At 44.0% G+C, this 12,006-nt stretch overlaps 1 protein-coding gene across 6 annotated transcripts in view; it reads left to right on the top strand.

Annotated features, from left to right (window-relative positions):
• Window positions 1-12,006, top strand: part of LOC139155637 (golgin subfamily A member 4-like) — a 160,611-nt gene that overhangs the window by 105,178 nt on the left and 43,427 nt on the right. For all 6 annotated transcript variants that reach the window (XR_011557102.1, XR_011557101.1, XR_011557100.1 and 3 more), the window contains one exon: window positions 8,582-8,695. Coding sequence is in view for 3 of the 6 variants with exons in the window: in XM_070730852.1 (XP_070586953.1) it covers window positions 8,582-8,695 (114 nt within the window). In the remaining 3 variants the exon portion in view is untranslated. The remainder of the gene's footprint in view (window positions 1-8,581; window positions 8,696-12,006) is intronic.

Genomic DNA, 12,006 nt, shown 5'->3' with positions numbered 1-12,006 from the left:
TGGGAAGCGGCAAGAGGGACCGCCGGCCATGGAGTAGCTAGAAGCTGCAGCGCCCCCCCCCCCGGGGGAAACAGAGCTGCGAACGGCATGGGGGCCGCCATGTTGGGTTGCTGCTTGCACAACCCCAAAGGCGCCAAACGGAAGCCCTTCCTGCAGCTGGTAAGCGCGAAGAGGTCACCAAGCCTCAGTGCGCAGGCGCGATTGAGCTACAAGACGGTAGCCATTTTTGCTGAATAACGAGGCTCTCAAGGCTGGAACACCAGAGACTCCTCAAAATCTCAACAAGTGTGAGTACTCATGGAGGAGCAATTGGGGAACGCGAGGGCAACCTCCCCCACCTTGGCCAAAGACAAGCCTAAAGGGAAAGCCAAGGAGAAGTCAAAGACTTCACAGTCCCCAGTCTCAGCCTCATCCCTGAAAGAGGCCGAAAAGCGCATTAAGGCCCTAGAAAAAAAGCTGGAGGCGGCTCTACAAGCCTCCCCCTCAGCCGTGCCGCGGACCCAGAGACAAGTCTCAACACCTGACCCAGTCACCCCACTGCCTGCCTTTGGGTTACCTGGAGCAATGAATGAAGGGGACTGGTCACCTGACAGGCAATCCCCTGCATTGCCCCGCATCATGCCTTCACCTGGCTCTTCATGGAACAAACCTGGGTCAGCTGGCTACTCTAGGAGAGGTTCTCAGGGCCCGTCTGCCACGTTCACGCCCACAGCGGCAGGACTAAGAGCGCAGGCAAGCACTTGGCAGGATATGCCACCCGACTTGCAAAATCTTATTGCAAATGTTTATTCTCAAGGCATGTCGGCTGGGGCCCATCAATATGGTCAGCAGCCATCACAAGCAGCAACACAAGTTTGGTCAGCACCGCCCCCCTCGGGTTTGGGGTCCTTATCGGAGGAACCAATCACTGGAGAGGACAGCGATAGGGAGTATGACCTCTTCGAGGATGAAACAACTCCTGAACTGCCTCAACCAGTAGGCCTGTTTAAGCCAACACTGTTCAGGACTCTATTGTTTAAGGCTAAACAGGTGATGAATCTGCCTGGGGCAACTAAGACAGCAGAGGAAGCAGGCAAGACCCCAGACGCCTTGCTTCAGGAACCTCAACCCGAGTCGGAACATTTTCCAGCATCTGACATATTTCTGCAGGGAGCCAAACGTCCCTGGCAATATCCAGCGGCGGCTCAAGGTCCATCTAACCTGGAACGTAGATTCTACACGTTCGACGATGAGGTGGAGAAAATCCTCGAGTTTCCACCCATAGACCAGCCGGTCGTGACATTGGTCTCCAGCGCCCTGGTGCCTTCAGAAACAGGGGAAAGCCTGAAGCCAGAAGACCGGAAGGCAGAGATACTCCTGAAAAAGGCACACCAGATGTCGAGCTGGGGATTCAGAGCGGCAGCTGCTGCATCTTTCATCAATAGAGCCTCTCTCCGGTGGATGCAAGAGATGCAATCCCGCCTGGGCCAGAGGATGGCAGATTACGTCAGGACCTGGCCAAGCTACGAGCTGCGGCGGAATTTTCCGCAGATGCCACATTACATGCGGCTAAATTCTCCAGCAGAAGTATGGCTACCACACTTGCAGCACGCCGACTCCTGTGGCTCCGACACTGGCCTGCGGATCTGAAATCCAAGTGGCGACTGGCGTCGGCCCCCTTCCAAGGCTCTATGCTATTTGGGGATATATTGGACAAAGTCCTCATTGAGGACAAGGACAAGAGAAAGGTCCTACCCAGAACTGGCAGACGCCAAGACCGGACATCGACGCCATATACGAGACGCCAGACACCCCGTTGGGATAACTCCACAGGGGCATGACAGAGCCACAGACCATACACACAAGGTCAGTTCACGCACCAAACCTTCAGAAGCGACCGGGGGTCGTTCCAGGACAGACCCAGGGGCTACCAGAACTCGAGGCGGCCCTTTCGGGGGAACAACCAGAGAGGTTTCCGCCGCTCTAAGTGACTCTGCCAGTCAACTGCCAATCGGGGGGAAGCTTCAACACTTCAGCGCTTCCTGGCACACCTCTTCTTCCGACCAATGGGTCCTGGCTACGGTGTCGGGAGGACTTCGCCTGGAGTTTGTAGGTCAACCCCCCAATCGGTTCATACACTGCCCAAGAGTTCGGGAACTGCAAAAGAAGCTGCAACTACAAAAAGAAATTGTGCATTTGCTGGAAATACAAGCCATAGAACCGGTACCACCTCAGGAGGAGGGCAAGGGCTTTTATTCAATGATTTTCATTGTCCCCAAATCCTCAGCAGGTTGCAGGTTGATCCTCAACCTGAAACAACTAAACATCTTCATAAAGTACAGAAGATTTCACATGCATTCTCTACAAACTATCCTGGCCTCAATCAGATCACAGGATCTGTTAACGTCCATCGACCTGAAAGAGGCGTACTTGCACGTTCCTATACACCCATCTCACCGGAGATACCTCCGTTTCTGTTCCGAGGGAACACACTACCAATACAAGGCCATGTCATTCGGCCTTTCGTCAGCTCCACGGACTTTTACCAAACTCCTGGATGCCTTGACGGCCCATCTGCGTTCCCAATCCATCAGACTGATGGCGTACCTGGACGACATCATTATACTGTCCAGGTCGCCAACGCAGGCAAGGCACGACTTAAACCGGACCATATAGACCTTAGAAGCTCATGGCTTCACCATCAATGTGGAGAAGAGCCAACTGACCCCCAGAACCAGGCTTTTACACCTAGGAGCGATCATAGACACCTTGTCAGGCTCGGTTTCACTCTCCCCGGAGAGAATAGTAAATATTCAACGTTTAATAGGCAGCCTCAATCAACACAGGCAAGTGCCAATGTCCCTGTTATCAAAGGTGTTGGGGACCCTGGTCTCGACTATAGGAATTGTGCCCTGGGCCAGGCACCACATCCGGGCTCTGCAGTGGCTTTTACTACCGGCACAAAGAGCCAAGGTGAGCCACTCACACCAACGGATCCTAATACCATGAAACGTCAGAGAGTCCTTAAGATGGTGGACATCTCCTGCAATACTCAAGGGCTCTCCCTTTCAGATACAAGACAAGATGATCCTAACTACAGATGCCAGCCTCTATGGTTGGGGAGCTCACATCGGTCCCCACATGGCACAGGGCATATGGTCTGCAGAAGATCTAACACCAATAAACATAAACTTTCTCGAACTCAGAGCGGTATTCCTAGCTCTTCAGACCTTCCACTCAATTGTACGGGACAAACACATCCTAGTGTTAACAGACAATGTGGCGACCAGAGCCCATTTGAACCACCAAGGGGGTACAAGGTCGCATTGTCTCATGGAGGAGACGGCAAACCTATTCGATTGGGCCGATCGCCATCTAGCGTCCTTATCCGCGGAGCACATTGCCGGGACCAACAACACCCAGGCAGATTGGCTCAGCAGGACTACACTAGACCCGTCAGAGTGGAGGCTTGATCCAGCGCTATTTCAACAGATATCGCGCAAGTTCGGGACTCCATCTGTAGACCTGTTCGCCACTCACCGGAATGCGCAGACCCTGAGGTTCTATTCATGTTTTCCGGAACCAGGGACAGAGGGGGTCAACGCCTTGCTGTCAGCTTGGCCGACGGGACTGCTGTACGCATTTCCCCCAGTAAACTTGATACCAAGGGTCATAGAGAAAATTCTTCGGGAGAAAGCAGAGGTCCTGATGGTGGCACCACACTGGCCACGCTGTCCGTGGTTCGCTGACCTGATGGCACTGTCAGTAACCCCACCATGGAGGATGCCAGACCACATCATCTCCCTCAGCCAGGGGAACCTACAACACCTGGATCCCCAATGGCTACAACTAACAGTCTGGCACTTGAGAGGCACAGATTAAGGCATCAAGATCTGACAGAGAAGGTCATCGATACAATACAGGCTGCTTGACGTCCTTCAACTTCTAGGATATACCAAGCCACGTGGGCAGCCTTTTGCACATTTTGTGACAAGGATGGCAAAAATCCCAGGGAGGCATCGGTGATTACGGTGCTGGAGTTTCTACAGGCAGGGATAGAACGGGGGCTGGCTCTTAATACGCTAAGGAGACAGGTGGCAGCACTCTCCACCATGATCCAGACTCCGGAGTCTCGTTCGCTAGCCCAACACTTGTGGGTAAGAGACTTTATACGTGGAGCCTCAAACGCACATGCACCACCAGTGCGGAGGTTCCCATCATGGGATCACACGATAGTGCTTAAGACCTTGACAAAACCACCCTTTGAGCCTCTAAGATCAATCCCGCTTAGACTCCTTTCCCTGAAAACAGCCTTCCTAGTAGCAATCACTTCTGCACGCAGGGTGTCAGAGCTTTCAGCCCTCTCTGTGAGACCAGATTTATGTATCTTTTACCCAGACAGAGTGGTGCTTCGCTTGGATCCCACGTTCATACCCAAAGTGAACACTTTGTTCCACAGGAAGCAGGAGCTTATATTGCCTGATTTCTGCACGCATGGAGACCATCCGTCAGAGCTAAGATGGCATAAGGTCGATGTAAGACGTGCTCTGAAGATTTAGATCAGGAGGACTGAAACATTCAATCTCATTTTCTCAACACAGAATGGGACTTGGATTATCTTCCAAATCGATAAGTCGTTGGCTAAAGGACTGTATTCTGGAAGCCTACAGAGCGGGAGGACATGACCTCCCGACGGGTCTAACGACTCACTCAACCAGGAGTGCGGCCACATCGGCGGCTTGGACGACACAGGCCTCGATAGAAGATATTTGCAGAGCGGCCACCTGGGCAGCGCCTTCGACATTTATTAAGCACTACAAGTTGGACTCATTTGCTTCCGCTGAGGCAGCGTTTGGTAGACGTGTGCTACAGAAAGTGTGTGCATCTCCAACGTCCCAGTCAAGACCTTCTCCCTCCCATGGGCCTTAAATCTTTGGTATATCCCATGTTGGATTCTCCTTCCAGATGCAGTGGAGAAGACCCGTTGTACCTACCTGAACGGTCTTCTCGATGCACTGGAAGGAGAGTCCAAACCCACCCGACTAGTTGAAGTTCAGAGACGTCAGAGATGGGGAGTTCTGAAGTTTAGTTGTAATAATAAAAGTTGGTTATCCTCTTACATTGTTTTTCGTTTTTAAAACTGGGCTCATGGGAGCAGTAAGGGGGCGGTAGCTAATTATTATGCTAATTCTAACTCAGTCTCTACCAATAGGATTGGTATATTACCCATGTTGGACTCTCCTTCCAGTGCATCGAGAAGACCGTTCAGGTAGGTACAACGAGTCTTCTGTTGGTCCACCCTGAGTCAGCATTCCTTTTATTTTACACTAATTACAACCTTTTTCACTGTAACTGGAATATTACCTCAGATACTAATCTTGACATATCACTATCTGTTGCCACCCATTGCCACAATTACTATAATCGTGCCCACTCCCCCCCCCCCCGGCTATTCAGGGTATAAGACCCACCCAGTTTTTTACCCTCTTTTTGGGAGTAATAAGGTGCATCTTATACTCCAAAAAGTACAGTATTTTCTAAAATTCTTCAATATGGTACTAAGAGCCCTGATGATAAGGGGTATCACTATTACATGTTTTATCCATAATCGCATAGTTTCGATGGCTGCGTAGCATTATTATTATTATTATTATTATTATTATTATTATTATTATTAAGATCCATAGGCAACTGTCTTTTTTATGCCTTTGTGTTTCTACGTGTAATTGTATGTTTGTATATACATATCCACATATGGATATGTGTAATATATGTATATGTATGTAAATTTCTCTGTTGTACTTCTGCCTTTCTTTTATAACTTTCATAACTTCCTGCATTATGGAATTCTTGACATAATGGTATTTCACTAGAATGAAAAATGTTGTATCTGAAATTCCATTGTATTGAGTATTCCTTTATATGGTCTAACATTTAGCTCTAGTGATACAACAATATCGATAAATGGTGGATGTATAAATAAGATAATTAGGAATACATTTCATTGATTTAAGTGTCAGGCCAAAGTCTTCATGTGGAGTAAGAGAGTTCAGCCTGACACAACACAAGGGGGAATGGGAGGGGTAGTGAGTAGTCAGAGGGGAAAGTTACTAGACACAACCAAAGATTTCTTTCTCCAAGCCAAGGTCACCATTTGTTCTGCCTCAACTGAAGAGAAGAGGAAGTTGATAAGCCCATGCACACAGCCTGGTTCTCATGATGAACTTGTGGGCGTGGGAGATGTAAGATTGAATTTTAACCTAGGTGGGATTCTGGGAACTATTCAGAATTGGAATGACAATGGCGTAGCCAACATGGTTCTATTAATAAATCGAGCTCTGATTGAGAGAATTGGACTGAGACTTGATTTATTTCTCAGGTGCTATTTGGAATGCTGACATTAAGCTAATGACATAGTACTTCAAATCATAGTATGACTAGTATTCATTTTAATAAATTGTAAATGAGATTTGGTAGAATATAGATTCTTTTAGAATGACTTTTTAAAGATAATAATCAATGGTTTTCTAAATTTTGAAATACTATTTAAATGATTAGATATTCAAAGTACAGTAAATAGAATAGAAGATAATAGAATTGGGTCATTCCGTGTCAAATTGACCAGTGGTCCTCACCTTACCATCTCAGATTTTGATGAAATTTGGCACACAGTTTCTTTATGATATAAAACTATGCTGTGCAAAAGTTTAGTTCAAAAGACTAAAAATTGGGAATTCTAGGAAACCTCAAATAATGGGTTGCAAAATGCTGAGTCAGAAAAAAATGACATTTTTGGGCCAGCTTCCAGAAGCTATAAACGCAGCAGTTTCAGTAGTATGTTGGAAATATTTGGAGAACCTGCACACCTTGTAAGGCTTTATAAACTGACAAAACTCCATGTACCTAGTTCTCTTAGTTTTTACATGGTTCAGGCTCAAACTTTGCAAAAAAAAAACCCTCAAAAATGAATTCACAGCAATTTTCAGGCTGCTGTAGTTTCAAAACTACTTAGCCTTTCAGGTTGATTTTTGCCAGGTGTCCTAGGTACACAGCTACAATAAGGACTTCCAGTTTGCAGCACTTTCTTTCAAGTTGTTGAAAAAATATAAGAGTTTAAACTTGGTACTTAATGGGTTTTGATACCCTGTTTGATCCTGTGGGACAGCTTCAGTCCTCTTCAATTTAGCACCATTAGAAAGAGCAGACTCTTCTTTAAGAATATATTGTTTTAATGTTGGTGTCTTTTCATATAAAAAATTCTTTTTTTAAAAAAATTATTGATTTATTTTTGAGGGTACATAAAAGAAAAGTATTTATCAAAAATTGAGGTACAATAGTTAATTATTGTCCTGGGGTACAAAAAAGCAATCAGGAAACGATCAATATTAATATAAATTGTAAGGATATAAGCAACAAGTTAGTAATGTACAGTCATAGATCTGTAAGTCACTGGTTCAAATCTCATCACCGGCTCAAGGTTGACTCAGCCTTCCATCCTTCTGAGGTGGGTAAAATGAGGACCCGGATTGTGGGGGCAGTAGGCTGGCTCTGTTAAAAAGTGCTGTTGCTAACATGTTGTAAGCCGCCCTGAGTCTAAGGAGAAGGGCGGCATAAAAATCGAATGAATAAGTAAGTAAGTAAGCAAGCAAGTAAGTAAGTAAGTAAGTAAGTAAGTAAGTAAGTAAGTAAGTAAGTAAGTGGGAGGAGATGAGTGATAGGAATGCTGAGAAAATTAATACTAATAGTAATGCTGCGTTAGTTAATAGTTTGATAGTGTTTAGGGAATTATTTGTTTAGAAAAGTGATGGCATTCGGGAAAAACTGTTATTGTGTCTAGTTGTCTTGGGGTGCAGTACTCTATAGCGTTATTTTGAGGGTAGGAATTGAAACAATTTATGTCCAGGATGCAAGAAGTCAGTCAATATTTTTACAGCCTTTTTTTCTTGTGCAGTATACAGGTCCTCAATGAAAGGTAGGTTGGTAGTAATTGTTTTTTCTGCAGTTCTGATTGTTCTCTGAAGTCTGTATCTTTCTTGTTGGGTTGCAGAACCGAACCAGACAGTTATTGAAGTACAGATGACAATTCCTCTGTAGAACTATATCAGCAGCTCTTTGGGCAGTTTGAGCTTCCTGGGTTGGCGCAGAAAGAACATTCTTTGTTGTACTTTTTTGATGATGTTTTTGATAGGTGACCATTTTAGGTCTTGAGATATGATAGTACCTAGAAATCTGAAGGTCTCTATCGTTGACACTGTCTTGTCTGGTATTGTAAGAAGTGATAGATTGGGAGGGCTTCTTCTAAAGTCTACCACCATTTTCCCGGTTTTGAGTATGTTCAATTCCAGATTGTTCCCGTTGCACCATGAGGCTAGTTGTTCAACCTCCCGTCTGTATGCGGTTTCATCGCCTCAAATGAAATCAGTCACTGTTTTATCATCTGCAAACTTCTGTAGTTTAATAGATTAAATATAATATATTTCTGTTAAAACAATAACAAATCACTAGAACTTTTAAAATTGAAGTTAATTGGAAGCCAAATTGCACCATACTCTATTGTAACAAGATATACAAGATGATGAATTTATTAATATTTATTCTGAAGGCCAGAGAAGAAGAAATGACCAAAAAAGTAAATAAGTTGGAGGAACAGCTGATGCAGTCACAAAAGGACTACAAAAAAAGATTGACACATGAAGAAAATTGGAATAGTGATGAAGTAAGTTGGTAAAGACGTTGGTGTTCCTAATTTTTCACTGTTTTTATATGTTTTATGCATTATGCAACACAGTTTATTTATTAAATATTATTTGTTAATTTGTTTGATAGCTATAGTTACTTGTCTCAACAACTGATTCTGGGTGAGATATACAGTGGAACCTCTACCTAAGAATGCCTCTACCTAAGAACTTTTCTAGATAAGAACAAGGTGTTCAAGATTTTTTTTTTGCCTCGTCTCAAGAACCATTTTCTATTTAATAACCCGAGCTCGGAAAAATTTCCCAGGAAATTTGAGAGCGGCACGAAGGCCCAGCCAGTTTCCTGCCACTCCCCCTTTAATCCCGGCCATCTTGGGCTTTTCTGGGCTGCCAGAGGAACCTTTCAGTGGTACTTAAGGAGGCTTTGGCAGTCCAGAGCGAACAGAACGTTTTCCTTTCTCTGGACGCTTGGAGAGGGAATAAACCACTTCGCTATGGTGACTCCCTCGCACTGCCTCCCATACACCCAGCGCAAGGTTGCCTCTGGAGCATCTGGAAGCGGAAAGGCAAAAGGGGGTGCTCCACCCTGGCTGGATCAACTTGGCTTCAGCCAAACCGAGGAGTCACAACAGTGAAGGAAAGGCGCCCGTTACAAAGCGAGCAATTAAGAGGAGAGGGAAGCCCTTCAGCATGGGAAGGAAGAGGAAGCAGTAGCAGCAGCAGCCATCTTTCGGTCAAAGGAGCGGGAGGTTCCCCCCTCTCGCCCAACTGTTTTTCTCTGGCGCAGTGTATGGGAGGCAGCCATGTGCCGGTTGTATGGCAGGTATGTGCTCCTCCTTGCCGTCTCAGAGTCCCTCTTTTTTTTTAAAGCCTTAAAGTTTTGGATTTTTTTTAATTCCCCTCACCTCACCTTCTTCCTTCAGCAGTGGCTGTTCTCCTCCTCCTCTTCCTCCTCCTCCTCCCACCCAAATTCCGAGCTTTTATTTCTTTCCTAATGGGTTTGCACACATTATTTGCTTTTACATTGATTCGAATGGGAAACATTGCTTCTACTTACAAACCTTTCTACTTTAAGAAGCTGGTCAGGGAATGAATTAAGTTCTTAAGTAGGTACCACTGTATCATAAAGTGTAAAAACAAATTAAAAGCAATTAAAATAATACAAAATAAATATATATAAAATCACCAAGTGTATCTATTGCATGGAGCTTAACAGAGAGTAACAGAGTTGGAAAGGGTCTTATAGGTTATTTAGTCCAATCCCCGCTCAAGCAGGAGTCCCTACAATTATTTTTGAAAGTCTCAATTGTTGGACTTCTCACAACCTCTGAAAGCAAGCTGTTCCATTGGTTGATCGCTCTCATGATCAGAAATTTTCTCCCTATTTCCAAGTTGAATCTCTCCTTGGTCAGTTTCCATCCATTATTCTTGTCTGACTTTCTGGTGTCTCCTCTCTGTGGCAACTCTCAAGTATTGGAACACTGCTATCATGTCTCTTCTGGTCCTTCTCTTCATGAGACTAGCCATGCCCAGTTCCCGTAACCATTCTTCATATGTTTTAGTCTCCAATCTCCTAATCATCATGCTCTCTTCTGCACTCTCTCTAGAATCTCAATGTCTTTTTTGTAGTTGATAACCAAAACTGGATGCAGTACTCTAGGTAGGGTCTAACTAAGGCTTTATAGAGTGATATTAGCACCTCCGTAGACATAAATATAATACAGTTTAAGACTGTATTGACTTTTTTGGCTGCAGCTGTATACTGTTGGCTCACATTTAGCTGGTTGTCTAAGACTCCAAGATGCCTCTCACAGTCACTGGATATTAATTCAACCAAGAAATTGGGATTGTAGTACACTCAGGTGTCCAGGTCTATGCATGCAACCAAAATCATGGCCTTACAAAAGGTCAACAGGGTGAAATCATACTGATGTCTGAAGGAGAATGTTCCTTCCAGGAGGCAGGTACTACAGAGAAGGCACAGTTCCTAGTTCCTGCTAGCCAGTATATTTGGACTGATTGCACCCATAACATACCCAACCCACCAGATTGAGTTAGATAGATAGAAACAACTGGAAAGAGATACTCCTTTGGGTATTCAGACCAAATCTACAAAGGATTTAGGGTTAGGATTGTACCTAAAAGTACACTGTTCACACAGCAGTGATATCACATGTGTTGAAATAGTATTGACACTGTATTGACACCATAGTTCCCTCTAAGCTGAGCAGTGAGCAATCACTCACTTAAAAATCATCATCAACTCAGAGTTTTCCAAACCTGCCCAGAAGCTGAGAGGGAAAGAGTGAGAGGGAAGGAGAGATAGAGGAAGAGAGGAAGAGAGAAACAGATAGAAAAAAGAGAGGAAGGAGAAGAGAAAGAAAAAGAATGGGAGTAAGGAAGAGAGAAAGAAAATCAAAATCTAGTTTGAAACTAGCTCAACTATTTAAGTGGCATTTTGATATTGATACAGTTGCCCTATTATGAGCTCACTGTTATAGACACACAGTACAGTATTTTATTTTGAAATTCTCTGAGGCAAAACAGGGTGGGTTTTTTATTTATTTATTTGTTTGTTTGTTTATTTATTTATTTATTATTTCTGTGCCGGCCAGTCCCAAAGGGACTGCCGCTCAGACACTATACTTTTCTGCCCACCCACCCCCCAAAAATTAGAGGGAACACTGATTGACACTATAAGTTACACCATTCCTTTTTTAAAAATTCATTTAATTTAGTTTATGTTTAATTTTGGCAAAATAGTTTTTATAAATAGAATAGAATAGAATTCTTTATTGGCCAAATATGATGGGACACACAAGGAATTTTTCTTTGATGCAAATAAGCAATTAGGAAACAATCAATTTTAATAAGAAATCTTAAGAATACAAGCAACAACTTACAATTATACAATTGTGGGAAGGGATGAGAAAAATATAGTAGTAATAGTAGTGCAGACTTACTAAATAGTTTGAGAGTGTTTAGGGAATTATTTGTTTAACAAAATGATGATGTTTGGGGGAAAACTGTTCTTGTGTGTAATTATCTTAGTTATGGTGCTCTATAGCGACATTTTGACGGTAGGAGTTGAAGCAGTTTATGTCCAGGATGCGAGGGGTCAGTAAATATTTTCACTGCCCTCTTTTTGACTGGTGCTGTATACAGGTCATCAATAAAAGGCAGGTTGATAGCAATTGTTTTTTCTGCAGTTATGGTTATTGTCTGTGTTGGTCCTTATAAGTTGCCGAACCAAACCAGACAGTTATAGAGGTGCAGATGGCAGATTCATCTCAGATATGAGAGAAAATTAATTTTCAGATACGATACTGAA

This window comes from Erythrolamprus reginae, unplaced genomic scaffold (genome assembly GCF_031021105.1).
Source record: "Erythrolamprus reginae isolate rEryReg1 unplaced genomic scaffold, rEryReg1.hap1 H_37, whole genome shotgun sequence".
Lineage (NCBI taxonomy): Eukaryota > Metazoa > Chordata > Lepidosauria > Squamata > Dipsadidae > Erythrolamprus > Erythrolamprus reginae.
Note: the sequence above shows the minus strand (reverse complement) of the source record. Positions and strands in the feature narration are given on the sequence as shown.